This window comes from Myripristis murdjan, chromosome 18, assembly GCF_902150065.1.
Source record: "Myripristis murdjan chromosome 18, fMyrMur1.1, whole genome shotgun sequence".
In the NCBI taxonomy this organism is placed as follows: Eukaryota; Metazoa; Chordata; class Actinopteri; order Holocentriformes; family Holocentridae; genus Myripristis; species Myripristis murdjan.
Window position 1 is genome coordinate 12,139,530 of NC_043997.1, and position 26,174 is coordinate 12,165,703.

Genomic DNA, 26,174 nt, shown 5'->3' on the forward strand with positions numbered 1-26,174 from the left:
CAATAATTATATCACATGAGCCATTGTGAAACAATTATGATTCGTGGTCACACACTATTAGAATAATATAATTAAACTGATTATATCTTAATGCATTTATTTTCATTTTATTTGAATGTAGCATCATTTGAAATAAGTCCATATACTAATAGGTGTTGAATTAACAAAGTCATTGGTTTACGATTGGAGTCACTGACTAATAGTAATTTGACAAAGTTGAACAACAGGGCACTGGATTAATTTAAGCTTGACTTCTAGCCTGGTCCGGAGCAGGCTAAGGCTTAGGCTAAATTTCCATGGTAACTAAAGTGGGATTACGTTCACGAAACCGAGTTCAGGCTAATTATAGCCAGGTTTACTGGCCAGGTTAATCTCGCAAGACACAGGTAAAATCCCGTGCTGGCGTAGTATGTCCACATCAAAGCAGAGGGCCTCAGTTCTTGCAGCATGCTTTACCCTGATGTTTAGTAAAGCATCAGGGTAAATATCCATATTTCATGGACCGCAACACCGGTCCATGAAATAATTAATTAAATTGTGTGTGTGTGTGTGTGTGTGTGTGTGTGTGTGTGTGTGTTTACATTAAATGAGCTGGTATTTTAATGAATTAATGACACTTTTAAGTATTTATTTAAAGATGTATTTATATATTTCATTCTGTCTCTTTTGGTCCTTCATAGGTTAGGGGCTTCTAGTAGGCACTGTTTCTACAGTGTGTATCATTAACCAGTTACTCAAAAAAAATAATAAAAAAAAATAAAAATAAATAAATAAATAGATAAATAAATAATAATAATAATAATTTGGCGAGCTGTCCACACTCTTCCGGCCAAAAAAAAAAAAAAAAGATTCATGGTTTGTAATTCAGAAGACGCAGGGCAAAACAATGTGGCAGGTGCCAGGTACAGGGTGTCTTCGAGCCTGTCAGCTGCCGCTTTCCGTCACAAGCACATCTGCATGGCTCTCTGTCTAGGGACACATCTAGAGGCTCGGTGTGATAAAGCACCGCCCCTCCAGAGTTTTGCACTGAAGCAATAAAACAACCTGTGTCACAGAACTGAATTATTATTTGTCCTTGAGCGGTGTGAAGGTAATATAACACTTGAAACAGATGATCTTAATGATGATGACAGTGTAATAGGGATTTAGGCAAGTTTATTTGTACTGCACCGTTCAAACAAACGGCAGTTTAAAGTGCTTTACTGTTTCATTATTAACCCAGAGCAGTTTTTTAATATGTAAAGAATGATGAGTTCCATTTTAATTAAATATAATTATTGTTCTGTCTCCCTCATCACGCTCTCTGTGAACCTATGAAGAGATCAACAGTCAACTAAACCATTAACCATGCTGCTTTCTCCAAGGAAGAGCAAAGTGTTGTAGCTGGAAGGATTTCATATGGCAAAGTGTGAAAAGAGGATACAGAAAAGGCTGGCAGTGAATTATCTTGGCATCATGAGCACAGTGTGCCCGACCACAGCTGAAAACATCCTGTCTGACTCATCCTCCAGATGTTACAGGAAGTAAAAAGCAACACCCTGTACTACTCAAATACACCTTTAGAGGGAGCATAACTGCAATATTATATACAGTATATTTACTGCAGTTACAACATAATTATTTTTTATTAATTAATCCACCAGTATTGATTATTACTGGCATCTCAGATATGTTATGAATCACTTTTGAGTGTTTTTGTTATTTGGGTGTTGACATGGGTGCAGGAAAAACACAGAGGAGGGAGTGGAAAATATTTGGTGTTGAAAGTGAAAGAGAAACTAAATTGCTGCAGACCAGATTTGCCTCGGAGCTCGAGGGTTGAATACAGATTCAAAAGGTGCAACGCCAGAAACTTATTGTTTTTCTTCTAATTTACAGTTGGTAGTACAATGGATAATTCCCAGCATCCTTTGTTTTTTGAGGCAAAAGACCTCACAGACCAAGAGAAACAGAAGCTGAGAAGACACTTTCAGAAAAAAAGAGATTCAGGTGGGGGTGAATGTGGGATGATAGAAAAAGCTGGAGACAACACCTATAAAATCTGCTTCATGCAAAAAGAAGGTAAGGAATCACACTTTAACACATTATGTCTCAGTTGTCTCAAACATATATCTGGAATATGCTTGTGGTTGTTTGCTTTTTGGTAATTTCAGTTTAGGCATGTTTTAACATATGCTCACTTAGCCTAGTTGCACTACAGAGTTTGACTGATTTTTTTCTGTTACAGACCAGGAAAGGGTTTTGAACAGGAAGTTTCACACCATCTTACTGCCACGAGGGGAGCTGTCTTTGACAGTAACTCGCACCAACGTGCCTCAAAATCCCCAGCTCACAGATCAACAATCCACCAGTCAACAACAGGTGTGGTTGACAGCAACAAAATCTTATAAATCTTGATATCAGGACCAAAAGTAGGTCATCAGAAAAGACTACCACTGTAATTTGTTAGGTGCCATAAACAGAAAAATATTTAGGGCATCCATGGTGACTGCTGGAATTATAGAGAATGTGAAGGTGACGTCACGTCGTGTTGCATTTTGGGTGTCGGCACCATTTTTGAAGGAACTCTTTTTTTATATATATATATTTTATGTTTTTTTTTTTTTTTTTTTTTTTTTTTAATTATTCCTTTACAAAGCACACAAGCTTTTCAAACATTCATACAAGGAATAGAGCAAACATCAGAAATAATAATTGGGGGGATAAGTTAAAGACAGACAAAAAGAAAAAAAACAAAAACACAGGTAAACTACTAGAGATCCTCACTGAGCTTCAGTTCATTCACTAAGTTAGAAAGTTTCAATGCATTCCTTCTCCTCATACATTTCAGAGATAAGAAATAATGACAAAGTTCTTTCTGGAAAGCATAGAATCTATGTATAGTCTTCAGGAATCTATTCTTATGCACAAAGAATTTCCCTAGGTTAATAATAACATTAATTGCTAGGTCTTGCGTTCTATCTTTTCTAATTAAACCATACATCACATTTTCTTTAGTAAATTCACAGAAACTGTCAAATTTAGGATACAGCCAGTAATGCACATCTTCCCACAGAGCTTTAACAAATTTACAGTCATAAAATGTGTTCAGTAGATTCACAACATTCATCACAAAATGTACATTTCCTTCTCTCCAAACCAAACCTATAACTAAGAAGTTCTCCAGAAGGGTAAATGTTATTGATTATCTTAAAGTGAACCTCCTTTGTCTTTGGCGCTATTGGAAAGGTAAAGAATTTGCTTCTCAACTGCTCAGCTTCCACTTTGGAGAAACACAGTAAAATAGAATTTCTATTTGACAGAAAAGGATACAATTTCTCAACAAAGAATTTCCTAAGTATGGAGACAAGTTTGAGCTGGTGAGATCATATCCATTTATCAAAAGATTGGGAAGACAAGGAGTTACCTTACTTTGATAAAGATTACAAGCAGACACAATAGTTGCTTGAGGAATTGCTTTGACAGCAATGTCAAATTGTCTGCGGTCATTCAAGTGAAATTTGTCACAAAAGTTTTTATAAGTTATAATAAACATTCCGTTATCTTCTAATAAATGCATTACAGACCATATACCTTTTTCTAGCCACTTTTGATTAACCCATAAGGACCCACGGTGACACAGGTGTCACACAGCCTTCAAATGTCCTGGAAAGCCCCTTATACATGTTTATGTTTGATTGTTAACTCATGAAGTCCCTGAGTGACATCTACTCAACATCCTGGTGCAGTCATGTGACACTCTGTGAGTCTGTGTATCCATGACAACATTTCCAACATGATGGCCAGCATAGTTGGCACATTTCACAGAGGCAGCTAATTTCAAAAAGCTTGCTTTTTGTCAATAAAGGTAAGCCACCACTCATTTCACGATGCAAATTGTTTTATAACATGCTCCTTGCTGTATTTAACCTGTTCTGACCTCATTTTTTGAAGAAACTCATATAAAACAACTTAAGAAAATATCGCTGTGACATATATGTAACATCGGGCCCTTAGCCTTAAAAAAGGCATGTAAAATGCTATGTGACACCCATGTCACAATAAGAAAAATGGCAATGAACTGCTCAATTAAATTAGCTGATTCAGTTATTTTGAATTAATATACTCTGTGTTGTTCAATTTAAAACATAATTTAAAAATGTCAACATTAAAATAATGTCAAATTCAATCAATTTTGTTTTTTTCTTTGTTTTTCTGAGTAACTAAATCCGATACAGTGTTCAGGATGCATTAGCTATCATCACAGGGGATGACAGTGAGTTTGAGGGATGTGACGATAGCTCAGATGAAGACCCTGAAGATCCTAATTACAGTCCCAGCAAAGAGGAAATAGAAAGTGATGAGTCATGTGGGTCTGGTGATTCAGATAGTAGTGAATCAGGTGATCTGGATGAAGTAGCTACCACAACCAAACATGAACCTCAGGCAAGAAGCTCCAGCTCCAGCTGTCCAAGAAATAAAAACACAATTTTCTTGGAGAAAGAAACCTTTTGAAACCCCTGAGTGCACATTTAAAGGACAAAGTGTCACACCCCCAGATGACCTTGATTCTCCTATGGAGAGAAGAGAGTTCGAGTTGGAGTCCCAGATGATGTGCGGTCTGATCTGGTTGCACACTGACCCGCTAAATGTGACAAGCGTGGCCGTTGCAAATTCTGCAAAATCAATGCAACCACCACCCTCTGTGGTGGTTGTTGATGTCTGTCTTTGTTTAACTGAAGAAAGAAATTGCTTCAAAGGCTACCATATGCCATAGGCAAACCATGGATGTAAGAGAGACATAACCGATGAAAGAACTGATACCAGGTTCATACGTGATGTTGAAAATGGAAAACATAGTGCTGATGTGTTAATGGAAAAGTTTTTTTTGCACTATGCACATGTTTAAATTTACAAAGTAAAGCCTTTTGCACAGCTATTTATGGCCTTAGTAGCTGGTTAAAACCTTCAATATGAGGCAATATTAGCATTTTTGTTGTTTGCCCTTTTTCGTTGTGAAACTTGTTTTAAAAAAATGTGTTAACAGTAACCAGCAAAGTTGTAATTTTGATATATGTTATGGAAATGCAGATAAAAGGTCAAATTTGTGTTACAAAGCAAAAGAAAATGTCATGCCGATTTCTTTTCAAATGACAATTTAAGTTGCCGAAAACGCCTGTGACATATATGTAACATTACAGATCTTTGACACTAGGTGGTGCTATTTCAAAACAAACTTCAAAAATGTGTTCCATGTATTCCACTTGGTCTGTGTTACACCCCATATAAGTTTACTTCAAGGATAAATGGGTCTGGGTTCTAATGGGTTAAACAAAGACTTATTTCTAGAGACTATATATCTGCAGTTCCACAGTGGGGTGACATGGGGACTAAAGTTATGGCTATAAATCATTTTCCAGTAAGGTAAAACCTGTTGATAGAACGCAGAGAGTTTGATGGGGAGTTTTCTGGGGTATTAATCACATCTCAGAAAGAGACTGATACCCCCTAGTTTTTCAAAAATTAGTTTAGGGATATGAAACCAAAAGTTGTTTTCATTTTTCAAAAAGGAACGCAGCCAATTAATCTTAATTGTGCCATTAATGCATTCAATGTCAATGGCTTTGAGACCACCTTCAGTATACTCTTTCACCATTACACTTTTTTTTTTTTTTTTTTAATGTAGTGTGACTTTCTTTTCCAAATAAAATTAAAGTTAGCCTGGTTTATAGCATTTATTGCCTTGTCAGGAATTGACACTGAATAAGCCAGGTAAATTTGCCTTAAATGAACCATGAGATGCTCTCCATTTTTGTAAGGAAGACTCGACCGATAATAGAGATGTCTCTTTGAGACCACATATTCAAAAGTAACTTACATTTATCTAGAGTATTCCAGATGTTAAGAGTAGTTAGAGCGCTACTGTCCTTAGTAATGTGTATACCTAAGTATTTCACAGTCGATTTGACAGGGATGTTATGAATTGTAGACAAAGGGTTGTTATGGATTGGCAATAATTCACATTTTTTAAGGTTTAGTTTTAAGCCAGAGGCCTTAGAAAAGAAATCAATTGTTTGTAGGATTTTGGGAAGCTGACTGCCATCTTTCATAAAAATGGTTGTGTCGCCCGCAAGTTGGCTTATCACCAGTTGCTTACCTAGAAGTGTTAGTTTCTCAAAGTCAGTCTTTTAACAAGAATGGAGAGCATCTCTGCTGCAATTATGAAGAGATAGACAAGAAATTAGACACCCTTGTTTGATTCCCTTATCGATCGAGAATCTTGGAGACATACCTTGGGGTAGAACAACTGTGCTAGTAGTGTTCTTATAAAGGAGTGTAACTACATCTATAAAAGATTCCCCAATCCCAAATAGTTCTAAAGAGTGAAACATAAACTTGTGTTCAATAGTGTCAAAAGCTTTGAAAAAATCTAAAAATAAAATAAAACCTTCATCTTCAATTAAAGACTTGTAATCTAGTAGGTCAAGCACAAGCCATATATTGTTATGAACTGAGCACTTTTTAATAAAGCCAGACTGTGTCTCTGAGATGATTTGCGTGATATCGGTTTTCAATCTATTGGCATAAATGTGAGTAAACATTTTATAATCATTATTAAGCAGGGTTATAGGTCTAAGGTTGTCAATTACTTTTGGGTCTTTATCAGGTTTAGGAATGAGAGTGATGATTCCTTGCTTCATCATAGTTGGCAGAATGTGGGTTTCAGAAATTTCTTTTATCACATGGAAAACAAGTTCTTTAATGTCTTGCCAGAAATGCCCATAAAAGTTCCTAGTTAGACCATCTGAGCCCGGTGATTTGTCTAAAGACAAGCACGGCATTGCATTTTCCACTTCCTCCATAGTGATGGCTACATCACATAGATTCTTGAAATTTTCATCCACTCTGGGGACCCAGTCCTTAATATACATAAAGAAACCTTCAGCATCTACATCTGAATAGGAGCAAGAGTACAGACTACTGTAAAATCTATATATTTCCTTAGAAATATTGGCAGGATCAGTGCATTCTAGACTATCAATTAATAAAGTCTTTACGGTATTCCGCTCTTGTCTCCTTTTTTCCAGTCTACAAAAATAGGTGGAACTCCTTTCTCCTTCCTCTATCCACTTCACCCTGGATCTAATATAAGCTCCTTTAGCCTTATTTATGTAGATTTCATCAAGAGATGATTGCAGTGGAATCACTTTTTGTTTATCACTCTCACTCAATACAGGCTTGTTACAAATAGAATTTATTTCTTTAATGATCGCTAATTCTTTCCTTCTACTAGCCCTGCTTAATAATTTACTGTTTGAGATGTAAATCTGGCGTGCTTTATATTTGATAAATTCCCATTTCTCCCTATAAGTTGTGAGGTTTGTATCTTCAGTTATATCCTTAATCACTGCTTTAATTTAACTTTTCAGAAGGTTCGAGTTAAACTTCCAATATCCTCCTTTTCTAACATCAACATTTATGGGCTTGAATGTTAGTTTAACCATAGAGTGATCCGTTAAAGGAGCCACAGAAATTGTACAGTTTGATTCTATACCCGGCCTATTGTCTGACACTAACCACAAATCGATTCTAGATTTGATCGAACCATCAGGTTTAAACCATGTGAAAGTCTGCATATTAGGATTTTCAGTGCGCCAGGCATCTTTTAAATTGAATGCATTACAGAAGTCAACTAGAACAGGATTATAATGGTGACTTTGGTATTTTGAAGGTGGTCTATCAAGCCATTCATCCATTACCATATTATAATTGTCTCCAAAGACAAGATCTTCAGTGGGATACTTCTGTAATAGAGCTTTAACATTCCTTACAATTTCAATCAACAAATCAATGCATCCCTTTTAGTGGTTATGATCTTCCTAGGGAAATTGTGTAGTAGCACAGCGACACCTGCTGACCTATTTGTGCCATGACTAAAGAATATTTTGTCACCCCACTAACCTGCCCAGAATTTCTCATCTGCAGAATTCGAGTGGGCTTCCTGAAAAAGAAAACATTGTGCCGCTTCATTCTTGCAGAATAGGAAAGTTGACTTTATTTTTATAGAATCTCTTAGACCCCTAGTGTTAAGTGAAACAAAAGTAAAAATAGAATTACATAAAGAAGACAAAAGGGAATTAAAATGTAGCACAACGTGAGGATGGATGCTTTCCTCTTTGGACAGAGGGGGGTTTAGGGGGACTAACCACTGCTATGAAAGCCCCTATCTAGAAAATCTTAATATAGTAATAGGAATAAAAAATTAAGTATTGTTTCAAAAGATCAAATACATTACACTGTAAGTCATAAAGTGTATCAATTGTGAACATATAGTAAAGATTCTTGAATTGAACCACCTCTTCAGGCTAAGAAAAACATCAGAGCCAAAGTAGGCCGACTCCTCTTAGGAAGTGAACATATCTTAGTTGTAAACATTCATAACAGAACCATCTCCTCCACCTCTTGAGAAGTGTACAAATAACTGACAAACTTCGTACTTAGGTAAAGCTGATTTCTATGGAGGTGAACATGTTTGGTTGAGACCATGTGTAACTTGAACCACTTATTTGATCTTTAAGTGGAGGTGCAATAAAGAAAAGCATATGCTTTAAAACTAACACTAAAGAGAACACTAAAGCAGCCCTAATGGAGGTAAGTAATGGAAGCCTTAGTGCAAAATGAGATTTAAATCTCCTCCCATGCATTAAAGTTAGATCAATTAGATCAATAGAGAGCACAATGAACAGTGCAAAAATATAAAAACATAAAACCCTGAGTGCTTTCGATGAAGGTGCAGTGTTACTGCGCAGAATTAAATATTCGTTGGGAGATGGTTATAAGACCGCGCATGAGATTATGCCGAGGTCTTACCTGTTTGAACAATGTTCTTATATTTCATCTTAAACTGCTGCCAAGTGCGCTTGTCCCCCTTGGGATTGCACCTAAATGAAATAAATTAATAGGCTACCATTCAAGCAGTTTTCCCCTGTAATATTAGGGAATTTAAGCATGGGGCGCTACGGCAGTCCGCTACGGTAACCGGAAAGGGATCGGCGCTCGACATATCAACCTGCCTGCCGTAGCAGTCCATTCTACTACGGCACAAAGCAGCACACTTCGACGTAGCCACACAACGCCGCAAACAGGTGAGTGATTTTTTGCACTTTGGGCGCGTTGCTTGCATGAACTCTGCTAATCACACTGAAATATGTGTTTATACGTCCACATGCCGTTGCATGTTTGTGTCGATATTGCTCATATGTGCATTTGTTTGACTTTGTAGCCAGGTCATGTTTGCAAATGAGAACTGGTTCTCTTTATGACGGAGGAGCAGACAATAATCTGAAATAAATACGAGGAATATAAATCCATCATCCAGGCAAAAAGCAACACAGTTGAAGCTGCAAGGAATGCTGGCAAAAAAATAAAAAAATAAAAAATTCGCTGACTGTGTCAATGCATAAATTAGTGGGATTATAATCTGACTTCCCCACCATGACAGCACGAGTACATCTGACTATAGTAACATTTGCGTGTTCAATAAATGAATGTGTCTCCCACTCAGCTGCAACGTAGCCCGATAAAAAAGTAAGCCACCTTTATGGTACAGAAAAACCAGGGTTAAGCCTGAAGTTAGCTTGCTAAGCCGAAATCCAGTTTTATGGTACGGGGGTCTATTTCACGAATGGTGGATTAAATAAACCAGGATATAAGCCAAATCTAGGTTTGCTAAAGCCTGCCCCGCACAGCCTGCCTTATTCCGTTCCACTAAAGCCAAGTCAGGCTGAGAAGGAGCGACTTTAGCGAGTCCGGATTGTGAAAGCCAGGCTGGTGCGCGATCACGCCTCCCTTCAAAAGACCATGTCGGTCGCTCGTAGATTCCTTGAACGTGACCAATCATGGAAGCGAAGCAGAGGGCTGCGTCATTCAGTGTGGACGAGACTCAGCGCCTAATACAAGCATATGAGGAAGTAAAGGAGGTTATGAACCGTAAAGGCAATACACACGTTATAATAAAAGCAAGGGAGAAAGCGTGGCAAAGTGCTGCCGACAAACTTAATGCGTAAGTCGTCCAAAAAAAAAAATAAATTATTTATATTATTATTTAGTCCATAAATATTATAAGACATGGTTTTGTATGTCTTACCTATGGTCTTATATGTTAATTAAATTATCGGAGGGCTGTGGATGTAGCAAGAGCATGGGGACAACTTCTCTGGAGTAACTCGATCCACTTTAATGTCCGAAGAAGCAGAAGGAAAACTGGACAACTGAACACTGACAACAAAAGTGACATCTCACCGTCTACATATCATTCCACTAATCTTAATCATAACTCACATTACCTGCACGTAAAGTGTAGGGTGGCCATACGTCTGGATTTAGGCCGGACAGTGCGGAACTTAAATGCCTTGTCCGGCGTCCGGCGCAGTCTCAAGCCGGACGCTTATATGTCCTCCTTTTTGGAGTTGCACTTGAACGCAACGCTGCATATCGCCCAACAGATTTTTCTTTTTCGTCATAGACTTTTAAATTACAATCCAAAAAGTGCATTCATTGGATGCGCGTTAGTTTTTCTCCTCCTGCGCTGCTGTGTGCTCATGCCAGTGTGTGTGTGTGTGTGTGTGTGACTGAGGAGCACACACCCACCGGCGCTATCTGAAGCGTAGCGGCGAGAACAAAGTTAAAACAGCAGCGCACTGACATAGATTGTGTAACAAAGTGAAGAGTTGCCACTCCGCTCTATTTTCACTGGCTAATAGCAGCACACTGGCTTAGCTTGTCTATTCAGAGAAGAGGTATCACTTCGGCTTATTTTTCAATCTATGTTATCACACGCATACTACTGCTCATTCATTGGTAGCTGAATTGTTAGGTCTGTTTGATAAGCAATTTACAATAAAATAATTTTTAAATAATAATAATAATAATAATTTAACATATTGTTAAATAAAAAAAGCCAACATGATGCAGGTCAAAGACTAAAAAAAAGACTATTGACTAAAACTAGACTAAAATACTTTGGATTTTCTTCGACTAAAACTAGACTAAAATACTTTGGATTTTCTTCGACTAAAACTAGACTAAAATGCCAAGACTTTTTGTCAACTAAAATGTGACTAAAAAAAAAGAATACAAGTTGACTAAATATGACTAAAACTAGTCATTTGACACAAGACTAAGACTAAAACTAAATCGAATTTAACACTGGTAAACACACCACTTGGTAAATGCATTTATTTTCATTTTATTTGAATGTAGCATCATTTGAAATTAGTCCATATACTAACAGGTGTTGAATTAACAAAGTCATTGGTTTACGATTGGAGTCATTGACTAATAGTAATTTGACAAAGTTTGACAGGGCACTGGATTAATTTAAACTTGACTTCTAGCCTGGTCCGGAGCAGGCTAAGGCTTAGGCTAAGTTTCCATGGTAACTAAAATGGGATTACTTTCATGAAACCGAGTTCAGGCTAATTATAGCCAGGTTTACTGGCCAGGTTAATCTTGCAAAATAATCCACCTTTCATGAAACCCATTAATCCCTAATCCTGGCTAGATTAAGCCAGGATAGCTGCTAAATCCAGGTTTAAAGCCTAATCTAGGTTTCGTGAAATAGGCCCCAGGCCTCTGGTAAACTGTTTGTATGCGGCTTGGGTAGATTTTTCCATGTCTGTGATTGGTCACATGCAGCAAACACCGCCCTTTTTAGGTGAGCGCGCACAGATCTAGATTGGAAAAGCCTGGGTTGAATTAGCGAGTTGATAACCGGCTTTATGGTAGGCTACCAAAAATCCGGAGTGCGGATGTCTGGTTAAGTGAAACCAGATAACTAAGAAAGCCCGGCTATGTTAATCCAGCTTTATGGTACTGGTTAAATAAAGGTAAAATAAATAAATATTTATATGTCACTCCATCTGTTTGCAGAAACCTAATTCCAATGGAGTGGACCGAACCTCACGACGTCCTCTTGTGCAGGGAGGTGAGGTTCAGGGAGCCCTACATCCACAGAAAAGGGATAACTGATAGGGGGAAAGTGTGGTCGGAGATTACTGACTCCTGTAACAGCTCGACTGAGCTCAAGTTCAAGGTCACTCAGCGGGGTGTGAGGGAGAAGTTCATTCTGATCCAAAACAAATTCAGTAAGAAAATGGCAGAAGAAGAGAAGAGCAGCGGGACATCTCCAGAGCTGACTGAGGTCGAGGTGCTGCTGGAGGATATCATGGAGAAGGAGAGGGCTGTGGAGGAGGGTCGGGCTGACCAGAAGAAGACCCCGGTCAATAGAGCAACAGGTAGGCCTACTCGACCTAGATCTCACCCATATGCTGTATCACTGCTAGACTGATTTGCAAATTGTGAATGTGAACATGGCATAAAGACATACATAGACAGGCACACACACACAATATTGTGTACAATATCTAATTCATGTTTCAATGTTTCTTTACATGTATAATAATAATAATAGCTTCAATTTAGATATCCATTCCACAGCCGAGGAAGTGGTGGGGGAGACGAGGAAAAGGACAGCTGAAGATGATGAGAGTGGGGGGAAGAGAAGAAGAAGAAATGGAAATTAAACTATTGAATATTTGAGAAAGAAAAGTGAGGGGGAGAAGGCAATTAGGGAAAGGGAACTGGAGAGGAGATGGAGATAAAGAGGTCAGAGATAGAGCTAAGAAAAGCAGAGCAGGGCCAGGTGGCTGACATGATGAGGGCCATGCAGCAGAATCAACAACAGCAACAGAACATGCTGACCATGTTGATGCAGAAACAGCAGCAGCAAGTGCAAGCTATGCTTGCCCTCATGAGTCAGATTGTCAATAAATGAGCCAAGTTATGTTTTGTCCTGTCTGATTTTTTTTCATGACTTAAATATTTTTCTGTACATAGGCTATGCACTTTTTTTTTTTTTTTTTTTTTTTTTACTATTAACAGTATTTGTTACCATCTTATTTGTTTACTTCAATGTTTAATTTATTAATAAACAGTCATTGATGCAATATGACCTGTTGAGTCATGATTCCTACAAGCTACACAAATGGTTTACAAATATTAATGGAATAACATTGTGTAGTTTATAACCTTTCAAGCATGTTTTTGTTTAATCAACAATTCATTTTTATTTTTCCATGTCCCAATAGCCTATATGGCATTTAATTGAATTTCACATAGGCCTGTTTCTATCATAATAGGCTACACAAATACTTCACAAATATTAAGGCTGCACAAATTAATGGTATTATATAAAGTAGATTTGCAACAAGTTTTGAAGCATTTTGTTGTTGAATCAACTTTTTTTTTTTTTTTTTTTTTTTTTCAACTTAGTCGGCAGGCCTATCCAAAGTAGGCTATGCCAAGTTCAAATGAAACACACTCACAGGCCAACAATGGCTCAATTTTAAACCAATTCTGTCTGTGTTTATGTTTGACACGTGCTGCATAGACGCGTCACCATGGGAACCAGGAGTTCAGTGAAAGGGGTGGGTACCCGTTGCAGATGGCTATTTGCTTAACGATTTTGACTGTTACGGCGATTGTGTCATAGCAGCCGCACTTCCGGCTAGCGGAGCCGTCCTGAAAACCGTCCTGCTTAAATTCCCTATTATTGTGATTGCAACGGACTACATTTAAACTTACGCATTGACCCGAGCAGCAATGTTTCCCACGCTGTCTCCCTCTCTGCCGCTGCAGCGGTGTTGCACTTAAAAAAAAAAAAAAAAAAAAAAAAAAAAAAACAGTTCAAAGTCGCTGGGGTGAAAAACGCAGCCCGACGCTCCCCTGTTGCCACAGAAAACTCAGAGTTTCTTATCTCAGAGTAGATCAGCTCAGAGTTTGGGGTAAGACTTGGAGTTTGTTGAACCTGCTTCGTGAAACGGACCCCTGCTGTGAACTATCTCGTTTTTGGACTGAGTGCATATACGTTAAAAGAATTCAAAACCTATAAATCTTTAGAAGCCCATGAGCAGTTCAGCAGTGGATGGATGCAAGGTTTGCTAATTCACAAGCCGGAGAACTGCGAGAACACGCTTTTCAAAGTGGAAGCGACTGTTCGGTGCAGAGAAGTGAAGACAGTCAGACAAACCTGCATACTGGATCCTGCCTAGTAATGTCAATAAAGTGCTGCAGTGGGTCATCAAATAAATTACACTGCTGCTGCTTCGTCACGAAAATCCCCGAACAGACTCCTGGACGGCGGGACTGTCGTCAAAACGTATGGATCAAAACCGTTAATATCTTGCAGTTTCTCTGTGTACCTTTGCTTCGCGTTTAATTTGAGTTTGTCAAAGGAGGGTCCTTCTTCAATTTCCTTTTCCTTTTCCTTCTCCATCTCTTTTTCTTCTTGTTCTTCTCTCCTAGCTCTTATTCTTTCTCATGTTTTTGTTCGTTTTCCCAATCCTTTTGTTTACATTGGCGTTCCTTCAAAAATGGCGCCGACGCCCCACAATGCAAAGCTGCGTGACGTAACTTCACATTCTAAACCAAAACAGTTGTACATGTTTTAACCCTATTCTTTTAAATGTCATGTAGGTGTATGAAATACTGCTGTTATGTAACAATCAAAAATAATTTTAACATTTCTTTTCATAGCACTATTTTATTCGGAACTTACAATAACTCAATACAGTTCATGTAAAATCTAATATAACCTTCCATCTAATTTGACCTAAACTGCTTTCCTCCTTTAGACGTTTACAAAAGTCAACACTAAAGAGCTTGAGAAGGTCTACCCCCTGGAAACTTACCTTTTATATTATTTGAGAGACAGTCCTAAGGTGTTCAAAGTCTTACAGAAGCAACTTTCTGCTATTGGCTGCACAATCCAGCTGAATCCAGAGGAGGAAGAGGCTGTGGTTAGTGGGAGTGCTGAAAAGGGGCCAAGTGGGGCTTCTGATGCTGCAGCAACATGGGAGTTACAGGTGGATTGCACTGTTGTTGGTTTCATTGAGAACTACCTCTGCTATCATGTGTTTGAGCCAGAAAAAGCAAAAATCCTACTGCAAGATTTTTCCTCAATGACGGAGGATATCAGGGTATACAAAGATGAAGGCTATGTGGTCGTCGTGGGAGAGGTTCAGGTCGTGAGGGAGAAGATGGACATCCTGGAGAAGAACCTGCCAATCAAGAAGGAGTGCTTGGCTCCACAGAAGCAGTTCAACTTGATAGAGGAAGAGTTCAGTCATGAGATTACTGCATGTTGCCCAAACATTAAAATCCTCTGGGGTAAGCCAAACACAATCATCTTAGAAGGCCCTGGAAAAGAGGTGTAATTATTTTCTACAAAGCTTGATGAGCTCGATGAGATCAAAAGAGTAAAGGAAAAGAGAGTTCCACTCCCTACAGTCCTGCTGAACTCCATAACATCCAGTGGTGCTATCTCAAAATACAAAGCCCGCTTCAAGCAGAGCCTTCGCAGCCCAGTGGCACTAGAGACGGGTTCAGTAATATTATATATATTATCAATATTATGTACACTATGTTTACTGTAGTTACAACACAATTATTTTTATTAATTAATCCACCAGTATTGATTATTACTGGCATCTCAGATATGTTATGAATCACTTTTGAGTGTTTTAGTTATTTGGATGTTGACATGGGTGCAGCAAAAACACAGAGGAGGGAGTGGAAAATATTTGGTGTTGAAAGTGAAAGAGTAACTAAATTGCTGCACACCAGATTGACCTCTGAGCTCGAGGGTTGAATACAGATTCAAAGGGTGCAACGCCAGAAACTTATTGTTTTTCTTCTAATTTACAGGTGGTAGTACAATTGATAACTACCAGCATCCTTTGTTTTTTGAGGCAAAAGACCTCACAGACCAAGAGAAAGAGAAGCTGAGAAGACACTTTCAGAAAAAAAGAGATTCAGGTGGGGGTGAATGTGGGATGATAGAAAAAGTTGGAGACAACACCTATAAAATCGGCTTCATGCACAAAGAAGGTAAGGAATCACACTTCAGCACACTATTTCTCAGTTGTCTCAAAGATATATCTGGAATATGCTTGTGGTTGTGTGCTGTTTGGTAGTTTCAGTTTAGGCATGTTTTAACATACCGTATATTTCACCAATTAATCGCCCGGCCGCAAATAGCCGCTGGGTTCTTATAATCGCCTGGGGTCTGCACCCATTTTGCGTATTAAACGCCCACCCGAATAACCGCCGGGGCGATTATTTGCATTATATGTAGGTAACCCAAAATAAGGCTATTCACCTTATTTTTGCAGAAGTAAACAGTTAGCCGCACAATAATTGTGCGGCACTTCCGTTTTCTGTCAAAATAAGAGCGCTAGCTAACGTTAGAACAAATGGGTGTACCGTAATCTTAAATCAACCGACTGAAAATATATTGGACAGCAGCTGTCATCACGATAATGTCCTGGTGCAAACATAAATAAAGGCCTGCAGCGAATAGCCGCCTGGTTCTTTTAAACGCCCGGGGTCCAAGTCGATTTTGCATATTAAACGCCTGGGCGATTAATTGGTGAAATGCGATATGCTCACTTAGCCTAGTTGCACTACAGAGTTTGATTGATTTTTTTTTTTTTCTGTTACAGACCAGGAAAGGGTTTTGAACAGGAAGTTTCACACCGTCTCACTGCCACGAGGGGAGCTGTGTTTGACAGTAACTCGCACCAACGTGCCTGATAATCCCCAGCTCACAGATCAACAATCCACCAGTCAACAACAGGTGTGGTTGACAGCGACAAAATCTTATAAATCTTGATATCAGGACCAAAAGTAGGTCATCAGAAAAGACTACCACTGTAATTTGTTAAGTGTCATAAATAGAAAAATATTTAGGGCATCCATGGTGACTGCTGAAATTATTCCAAACCAAACCAGTTGTACACGTTTTAACCCAATTCTTTTAAATGTCATGTAGGCTTATGCAATACTGCTGTTATGTAACAATCTCAAATAATTTTAACATTTCTTTTCATAGCACTATTTTATTTTAACTTACAAAAACTCTGTACAGTTCATGTAAAATCTAATATAACCTTCCATCTAATTTGACCTAAACTACTTTCCTCCTTTAGACGTTTACAAAAGTCAACACTAAAGAGCTTGAGAAGGTCTACCCCCTGGAAATTTACCTTTTATATTATTTGAGAGACAGTCCTAAGGTGTTCAGAGTCTTACAGAAGCAACTTTCTGCTATTGGCTGCACAATCCAGCTGAATCCAGAGGAGGAAGAGGCTGTGGTTAGTGGGAGTGCTGAAAAGGGACCAAGTGGGGCTTCTGATGCTGCAGCAACATGGGAGTTACAGGTGGATAGCACTGTCGTTGGTTTCATTGAGAACTACCTCTGCTATCATGTGTTTGAGCCGGAAAAAGCGAAAATCTTACTGCAAGATTTTTCCTCCATGACGGAGGATATCAGGGTGTACAAAGATGAAGGCTATGTGGTCGTCGTGGGAGAGGTTCAGGTCGTGAGGGAGAAGATGGCAATCCTGGAGAAGAACCTGCCGATCAAGAAGGAGTGCTCGGCTCCAGAGAAGCAGTTCAACTTGGTAGAGGAAGAGTTCAGTCGTGAGATTACTGCATGTTACCCAAACATTAAAATCCTCCGGGGTAAGCCAAACACAATCATCTTAGAAGGCCCTGAAAAAGAGGTGCAGTTATTTTCTACAAAGCTTGATGAGCTGATCAAAAGAGTAAAGGAAAAGAGAGTTCCACTCCCTACAGTCCTGCTGAACTTCATAACATCCAGTGGTGTTATCTCAAAATACAAGGCCCACTTCAAGCAGAGCCTTTGCAGCCCAGTTGCACTAGAGACGGGTTCAGACCTGGTTCTATCCAGCTTGTCCTCTGATGCCCTGGAAGAGGCTGCAGCTGCAGTGCAGAGAGATCTGTGTATGGACACCATACAGCTGGAGGGCACGCTGGCTGTAGCTCCAGATCTTGACAGGGTGAAGGAGGTCCTAACCAAAGCCAAGAATGAGGCAAACTGTGCAGGCCTCAGGGTGGAGGTCAACTTTAACCCGGCAGCAAGTGCAACCCCAAAAATCCAAGTCCAGCTGGTGGGCTATAGTGCAGATGTTGGAAAGCTGAAAGCAGTTCTGACTGACTACCAGCTCAACCAGGCTGAGGTACAACAACAGCTAAACCTCCAGCTGCCTGAAATAGTGGACAATTTTGATGAAATCTTGGCCTTGATTGGCATGAAACGTCCCACTGTGAATCTAACAGCCTCCCACTCTCCAAATCCATGTGTGTTCCTGTCTGGCCCCCGCTCTCGTGTCCAGGAGACTCATCAGGCCCTGCAAGCGGCTCTGGGAACCCTGGTCTGGGACAACCTGGTTCTGGATGGGCCAGGGGCTCAGCAGTACTTCCAGAAAGAGGGGAAGAGGAGCATGGAACTTGTAGAGAGCTCCTGTCAAGTGCTGATCAGGGAACAAGTTGGTAGCATGAGCTCTCAAAACATAGCAACAGCCCCAAACTTGAACACAAGACAGCGAAACAGCAGTATCCCCAGCCAAAGCAACACTGCTAGTGCTTCCACCAGCAGATGGCGCTGCAACACCACCAGCAGCACTGGAGCAAACGTGCCAGGCAACAAAATTATCCTGGAAATCAAGATTGGCGATTTGGGAGATGTGCAGGTAAAGACAATTACCCAGTAAATGGCTCAGGCCTATTCTGTTCTATTCTATTAAATGAAGAAACAGATCTTAATATTCTTCAATATCCTCTCCCCAGGTGGATGTCTTGGTGGTCCCCATAATCAAAGCACAACTGAAATCAACTAACATTGGTATAAGTCTACTGAATAAAGCAGGGAACACACTGAAGTCAACCTTTGACGTTATGATGGGAGGACGAAACTTCACCCCTGGTGACGTGCTCCAGGTTGACGGACCTCGGTCCCTGAGCTGCTCTAAGATCTTCTTCGTTGAGTGTCTGCCATGGGATGGATCTAGAGCACAGAGTGCAAAGGTAAAAAGTTTCATAAGGGTGGTAAAGATATTTCCTTCCTAAGCAAGCAGATATTTATTTACTCATGATTTTACTGGACCACTTGTATCAACAACAACAACAACAACAAAAGTTCTTCACCCATTGAAGTTTACCTCAACCAGCAAGATACCTCTGTCAGTGTTTTTAGCCATGTGTGATGCAAGACTGGCTATTTAAAGTACAATAGACTGTTGTTCCTTGTTTGAATCTTAAGTGTTTTTAACTTTCTAGACACTCAGTACTGGGCTGCGGAAGTGTCTAGACCTCTGTGGACAGCAAGGCTGGGTTTCAGTGGCTTTGCCCATCATTGGGCCTGGGCTGGCACTGAACTACCCACTGAGAGAAGCTGTTGAGGTTCTGACTCACACCATTGGTCGGTTTGGATGTTCTGGCTCCACTGGTTCTCTCTCCACCATCCACATTGTCATAAAACCAGGGTACCCTGACTCTGAAGACGTGAGTCACATTTATCTTCCTCTAACAGTTCACTGTCAACACTTGGATTACTGTTGTTACTGTTTGGTGATAGATGTACATACAAGGGTCAATGAAAAGACAGTGGTTTCTGATGTTTAAGTGAGAGCACATGTGACCATAGATACTGCTCTGTTTACAGTGCTACCATGACGTGTATAGTCAACTCAGCATAGTCATGAGTCAAGGAGGCCAAGGTAAGCTTAAGTACTGTTTGCTATTTTATTTGACTGAAAAACCAGCATTTGCTTCAGTTCAGCAAAAATAATAATAAAAATAACTTTTTGGATGGACACACATGGGGTGGGGTATGGGGTAATTTGTAAGAATCTCAACAACACTGATATATTTTATATTGAATTTAAACTGTTAGGCTTGTGCATGTGACCAAGTTAGGAAAACTGGAGAAACACAACTTCAGTTCTATTGGGCAGTCAACTGCACAAAAAATGCAATTTGCTCAATGGGTCGTGAGGGAAGAGGAGAGGGTGAGATTTCTTTCAAACTTTACCACAGTTTTAATTCCAAGCAGAGCCCTTGTTATGATTGTAGATTAAAAACATATTCCACATGTTAAAATCTGCCACATAAACATGTATTTAAACATTTACTGAATTGTTACTTTAACAATTTCAGTATTCATTAGCATCTTCATATATGAGAATAAAATATGTGATACTTGTTAGACATACAACGGTTTCTTCCCTCTCAGCAATATTCCAGTCCTTGAGCAGCGACCTTGACGACGTCATACTGGCGGTGGGAGGGGGAGTCACTCTACAGCTGGTGTTTGGTGACATCACCAATGAGACCACAGATGTTGTGGTGAACACAACTGACTTCACTGATTTTGAGTCAGGTAGGTGAGGGAGGCTATGCAGAATGTGAACATTGGTGGCCGGAAAGACTGACTGCATGTCGGCTAAGTAACTTAAATGTAATGAAAATGGTTTGATCTGACAAATAATGAGATCTCTTGATTAATTTCATGTTAAAATGTTGATATAATGTTGATATAAGGTGCTCAGAAATTAGTGATATTGTCTGTGCTTAATAGATGGTGTCTGCAAAGACATTTTAACTATGGCTGGACCACAGGTTAAGGCTGCATTGGAATCAGGTGAGCACAGAGGAAATTCAGCTTTCCTGTTAACACAGGCAACAGACACTTTTGTCTTCTTATATTTGTTTCTTATGTTACTTCTACTGTAGCACATGTGAAAAAAGGGGAGATATTTGTGTCCCAGTCCGGGCAGTTCCCTTGTAAGGCTATTTTCCATGTGTGCGGACAAAAGGATGCAGGCATCATTGAAGGACTGGTGCGTGACATCATTGCATCTTGTGAAGCCAAAGGATACAAGTCTGTGGCCATTCCTGCCATTTGCGCTGGTAAGTATGGCATCAGAAACTATAGATTCTGTAAATGTAAATATGCTTGTCAGTGTCATTTTCATGTTTGTCACATACAACAAATAATCTGGTTTTCAAATCTCATTAGCTTAGATAAGACATTCTTGTTTATGAATTGGTTGAATTTAATATGAATTGACCCCAGCACTGATAAATTAGCACTGTGGCAAATCTTAAATCAACATAGATTTAATAGAAATGGAAATTAATCTAAAGCTTCCGAGTCATCCAAAGTCTCCACCACATCTTTTTCTGTTTGTTCAGGGATTGGTGGGCTGGAACCCAGTGCTGTGGCAAATGCCATCCTCAGTAGCATCAGTGCCACTGTGCTGTCCACTCCTCTTCGGTGCCTCTCCCACATCCGCCTTGTCCTGATTAAGATCAATGTTTTCCTGGCGTTCAAAGAGGCAGCGAGGCAGATATTTCCTCGTGCTCTGTCCCACACAGGTGAGGGGAACTTTTTGTCTATTGAAAAAGATAACTTTCAGTTGGTCATAATGCATTTGTTGTTTTAGGAGAAAATTTTCAAAATGCACCCTATGCACTCTGGCCTTATGTTCTGAAAACAGCACCATGTTCCCTCAACGTAAAAAGAATGATAACTTCCATGCGCCTGTTAAATAATGAAAATCCATAAGTTGATTAAATAATATCCAAAATTGTGTTTTTGGTCAAACTGCTGCCAAAGATTGTCTCTTATTCAAACACACATTTTATTAGCTTTACAAAGCATTAACAAAGTTGACATTAGCATTGGCATGGGAAATTTGAGCCTCACATTCAGTTTAAGCAACATACAACATCTTAAGTTTCCTCATCATAAAAAGAATAATGACCACAATGTCCAAGTGATCTGGTGTATTCACAGAAATGCATAATCTGATCACTCATGTTTAGTAAATAACCTGTAGTTATGTTTGAAAATGGCATATGAAAAAATGACATTGGGGGGGGGGGGGTCATTGCACATTGGGAACATAGAACCCTGAGAACATAGGCTCTTGGGAACATGGAACCCTGGGAACATTAGCTCTTGGGAACATAGAACCCTGGGAACATAGGAGTGTGGTAATATAGAACCCTGGGAACATAGGAACTTGATAACATAGAACCCTGGGAACATTGGTTCTTGGGAACATAGAACCCTGGGAACATATAATCTTGGGAACATAGAACCCTGGGAACATATAATCTTGGGAACATAGGAACTTAGGAACACAGAACCTTGGAAACATGGGGGCTTGGGAAGTTAGGGTCCTGGGAACATAGGACATTGTGAACATAGACCCTTGAGAAAATACAAGCTTTGAAACATAAGAACTCAGGAACACAGAACCTTGGGAACTTAGGGTTCTGTGAACACAGGACATTAGGAACATAGACCCTTGCAAACATAGAACCTTGGGAACATAGTAGCTTGGGAACATAGGAGCTTGGGAATATGAGGCCTTGGGAACATAGGGTCCTGGGAACATACAGCCATGGAAACATAGATACAATCCCAAATTATTACATTTTCATTTGCCTTTCAGTGTCAGCACCTCAGGCACCTCACGCACCGCTATACCAAACTCCAGTCTCTGTAAGCACAAGGCCAAGCAGCCTCTTTACACCTCGCTCCACCCGTCAGCAGTCAGCCTTCCTGATCCTGGGTTTGTGGAAGAAGGATGTTGCCCGTGCCGTCATGGAGCTGGAGCGATTGTACCAGACTCAGTGCTCAAAGCAAAGTTTCCCAAAGAAAGAGTTGGAAGACCTTTCCCAGGAAAACATAGATGATCTGACGCACCTGGTAGAGATGCTGGGCCTGTGTGTGGAGGAGAGCCGGGACACATGGACTGTGAGCGGGCTGAACGATGAGGTTACCCAGGTGATGCAGATGTATCACGCTTGTCTTCATGGCTCTCTCCAGAGAGAGATGAGAGGCAGGGAGGAGGAGGAAGTGTTTGGCCGCGTGGCTTGGTGCATCCTGGGATTGAGAGGTGACTGGGAAAGGCTTCCCAAAGCAGCCCATCATGACCTGGAGAAAAAAGATGTGAGGGGAGGGATAGTGGATGCACACGGGGACCAGTGGAACGTCAATCTGGCAAAATTGGAGGCTGTAGCCGCAGCAACACGGCAAACAACGCAGCTGAAACGACTTGAGAATCTAGCTGGTGAGTGGCTTGCTCTTTACAGAAAGTGTTATAAACGTGAGGATTATTTTAATAAAACTGTCACAGACTGGATCCCATTTATTTATGAACTTTTAGTTGTGCAAAGCAAGATTAATATGTAAAAATACATCTATCTTATAAGCTTATATCATGTAACGGGGCTGCAATAGAGAAAAGCATCCAGTTCTCCCTTATGAAGCAACACAGATTTTTAGTGTGTCTCGTCCATTTGGGATCCTTTTTTGTAAAGCATCACAACACTTCCAGGCTACTAAACATAATTATGTGGTTTGAAAAGGATCTCTTGAAATTATTACCAGCTGTCTCTTTTTCGGCATTTTTAATGCAACATCATTCATGCAAAACTCGTTTGAACATCTGACATTTTCCCATCAACTCCTCTAACTTCTTTCAGACTTCCCTCTTCCACTGTACTGGGACAACATGGTTTCCGGTGACCAAGTGAAGATAGTTAAGCTGCAGTCTTCTTCTGTGGAGTACAAGAGGGTGAAGGAGGCCTTCAAACGAACTGTTCCCAAGACTGTAATTAAGGTGAGCAGCTTTTGCAGGCAAAGCTGATTATCATGATCATATGAAACCAGCATAGAGTAAAGTGACATTTGATTTCATTAGTTTTATGGTCCCTTGCATCATAACAGCAACAAGTGTTTAGAGACATGAATTGCACAAAATATCAAAGGCACCTTCCTGTAATAAGTTGCATCCATGAGTTGTACCATCTCTGGCTGGAAATTGTCCATTAGTTTGTCTTCTCTGCTTCATTTACTTTGCACTTCAGGACTAAACAGGATGTAATATCTGATACAATAAGGGGTCACATCTTTGGGATTAACAGGATTTACAGACTTCTATTAGAGCAGGTGTCTGTAATATTTTGCATCAAGTAGAAATACATGGGAAAATATCAACACATAAGATCTGTCTGCACAACTTGTAAAGCCGGCAGTGACTTTCAAAAGAGTCAGGCTTTGGCTATGCAAGACTCTTTGATTCTACGCAAGTTTTCTGTCTCTCTCTTGGTAGATTGAGCGTTTGCAAAATATACATCTCCGCCGTGGCTATGAAGTGGAACACAAAAAGATTTCTGATAAGAACAAGCAGAGGAGGGATGCAGGCGAGAAGTTGCTCTACCACGGGACGACCGAGGAAAACTGCCAGTCCATCATTAAAACTGGGTTCAACAGGAGCTTTGCAGGACAAAATGGTAATGAACATGTGGACCACTCCTCAACTACTTCACAGTATTTTCTTTGGGTTGATTGTAAACGTATGTGATGTTTAAATGTAAAATGCATCATGTCCTGTGCAGCAGAGGATTATTCTCAGGAAAGAGAGAAACAAAAGTGCCTCTATGTTGAATCGTTGGTATCAGTTGGCAATAGAGAACATTTATTTTGACTGGAAGTTGATTAACATTTTAAATAAGCCAAAATCTTCTCACATATCTCCTCTTCACATACATTGTCTTTTATCTTTGTTGTATTTTGCAAACTTTATTTTTTCTACCTCCTTGTTCCCTTAAATTCTTATTTTCACCTTCCTCTCAGCAACTGTATACGGCGTTGGGACGTACTTTGCTGTCAACGCGAGCTACTCGGCCGACCCCACCTACTCCAAGCCAGCTACGGATGGCACCCAGTTAATGTTTGTGGCTCGAGTCCTGACTGGGCTTTACGCCTTGGGTGAAAGTGAGATGAGGGTCCCTCCGCCTCGGGACCCCCAGCATCCCCATGACCGCTTCGACAGCGTGGTGGACAACGTACAGAAACCCAGCATGTTTGTTGTGTTCCACGATAACCAGGCGTACCCCGACTACCTGATCACATTCAAGTGACTGTGAGGCTGTTCTCAATATCTACTCCAGGTGGTAGCCTGGAGCTGATCATGCATTTGGTCATGTGTTTGTTTGTGAGTCTGTGTATCTGTCTCACATATTACTGGGACAATAAGTCTAATACTTTTTGTGCACAGTTATGACTGTATGATGATCCTCTGATGGTTGCAGGAATTATACCAATGACATTTATTATATTGGGCAGGCATTTGATCTCAAAATCCTGCTCCAGTAAAAAGACAAAATGGGGTCTGAATGGTTTTACAGAAACAAATACATAAAAAATTTTAAAGTAATGAATTGACCTTTTAAGTTTTAGTTGTTGATGTCTCAACTTTAAATGTTTACTCCATAATTAACTTGATAGTGCAATGATAATTGTTGTCATCATAGGCGATTAGGCAAGTTCAGGTGATTGTAGTACTTTGAATTGTATGTAAGATAAGCTTTAAATACAGACTTGTATCTCGTCATTATCTGCTCTGACTCAAAGCCATTTACACAACCACCACCACTGCCACACTCACAAACACACACACGCACATTTTGCATTTACCACTCCTTTATTTGGTTGATATTTGAATTCTGTCTTGTAAGAGGAAAAGAAAAATAGGAAGAAACAGGTTTAAACTTTTACGATATCATGAAGAGGTGTGTTAAAGTTTTACTCAAATAGCAATACTTATAATTGGTAGAAATTGTTCGCTAATCAAAGGGGCTAAATGTAGCAAATAAATCAGCTTTAAGTTTAAAGTGCTCAGTTACTTATTTACTCTTGAATGGAAATCATTTTGGCATGTGCATTTTGCAGAAATAAAATCCAAATGACCTGGGAGGCTGTTTTTGGCATGGTTCTTGCAAAAATTATTTTGATGTCTCTTTTTTTAAGCTTGTATCCAATAAGTAAAATGTTCAAATCAGATCTTTTATGGACTCATTCTCACGACTAAAAATAAATCTAGGAATAAACTACTAGAAACATTCCAAAAATATGCAGAAGTGAAAGCGTAGATTTTCATATTGTTCCTCAGAAACATGGCATTTTTTTTTTTTTTAAATCCACTCAGGCGGAGTAACTAGAGCAGATTAAATAGCTACTCTCTACCATCATTGTTGAGGCTAAACTGTAGCTGTCAGAAAAAGAAAAAAGAAAAGAAAAAGCAGTAAAACTAAAAGTCACATGGCTAAAGGCACTACAATTGGCCTGGACCTTAACTGAGCTGAATTAAGTTGAGTTTCGGTGTTTCGGTGTCCGGTGACCCTCAGGGCTTGATGGTGATGGACTCCTGGCCGTACACCTGTCTGAGGGCAGGGCAGTCCAGGCTGGCTATCAC

General features: G+C 39.8%; 3 protein-coding genes across 3 annotated transcripts in view; 2 read left to right on the forward strand and 1 right to left on the reverse strand.

Annotated features, from left to right (window-relative positions):
- Window positions 1-1,988: 1,988 nt before the first annotated feature.
- On the forward strand, window positions 1,989-20,165 carry LOC115376229 (uncharacterized). The gene is made up of 10 exons (XM_030075721.1): window positions 1,989-2,061; window positions 2,228-2,361; window positions 14,673-15,207; window positions 15,745-15,927; window positions 16,542-16,675; window positions 17,028-18,593; window positions 18,691-18,927; window positions 19,180-19,404; window positions 19,565-19,619; window positions 20,146-20,165. The coding sequence occupies exons 1-10, from the start codon at window positions 2,007-2,009 to the stop codon at window positions 20,163-20,165; spliced, it is 3,144 nt and encodes a 1,047-aa protein (XP_029931581.1). The 5' UTR covers window positions 1,989-2,006.
- Window positions 20,166-20,660: 495 nt separating this feature from the next.
- Window positions 20,661-25,156, forward strand: LOC115376323 (protein mono-ADP-ribosyltransferase PARP15-like). Its single transcript, XM_030075813.1, has 6 exons — window positions 20,661-20,811; window positions 21,097-21,279; window positions 22,365-22,985; window positions 23,401-23,537; window positions 24,030-24,210; window positions 24,554-25,156. Exons 3-6 carry the CDS (start codon window positions 22,517-22,519, stop codon window positions 24,838-24,840), a joined length of 1,074 nt encoding a protein of 357 aa, XP_029931673.1. The 5' UTR covers window positions 20,661-20,811; window positions 21,097-21,279; window positions 22,365-22,516; the 3' UTR covers window positions 24,841-25,156.
- A 635-nt stretch (window positions 25,157-25,791) lies between these two features.
- The window catches only part of f13a1b (coagulation factor XIII, A1 polypeptide b), an 18,370-nt gene continuing 17,987 nt past the window's right edge, over window positions 25,792-26,174 (reverse strand). Inside the window, exon 15 of the mRNA XM_030075812.1 lies at window positions 25,792-26,174. This exon is cut by the window's right edge and continues 70 nt beyond it. Within this exon, the coding sequence (XP_029931672.1) occupies window positions 26,103-26,174 (72 nt within the window). The 3' untranslated portion in view covers window positions 25,792-26,102.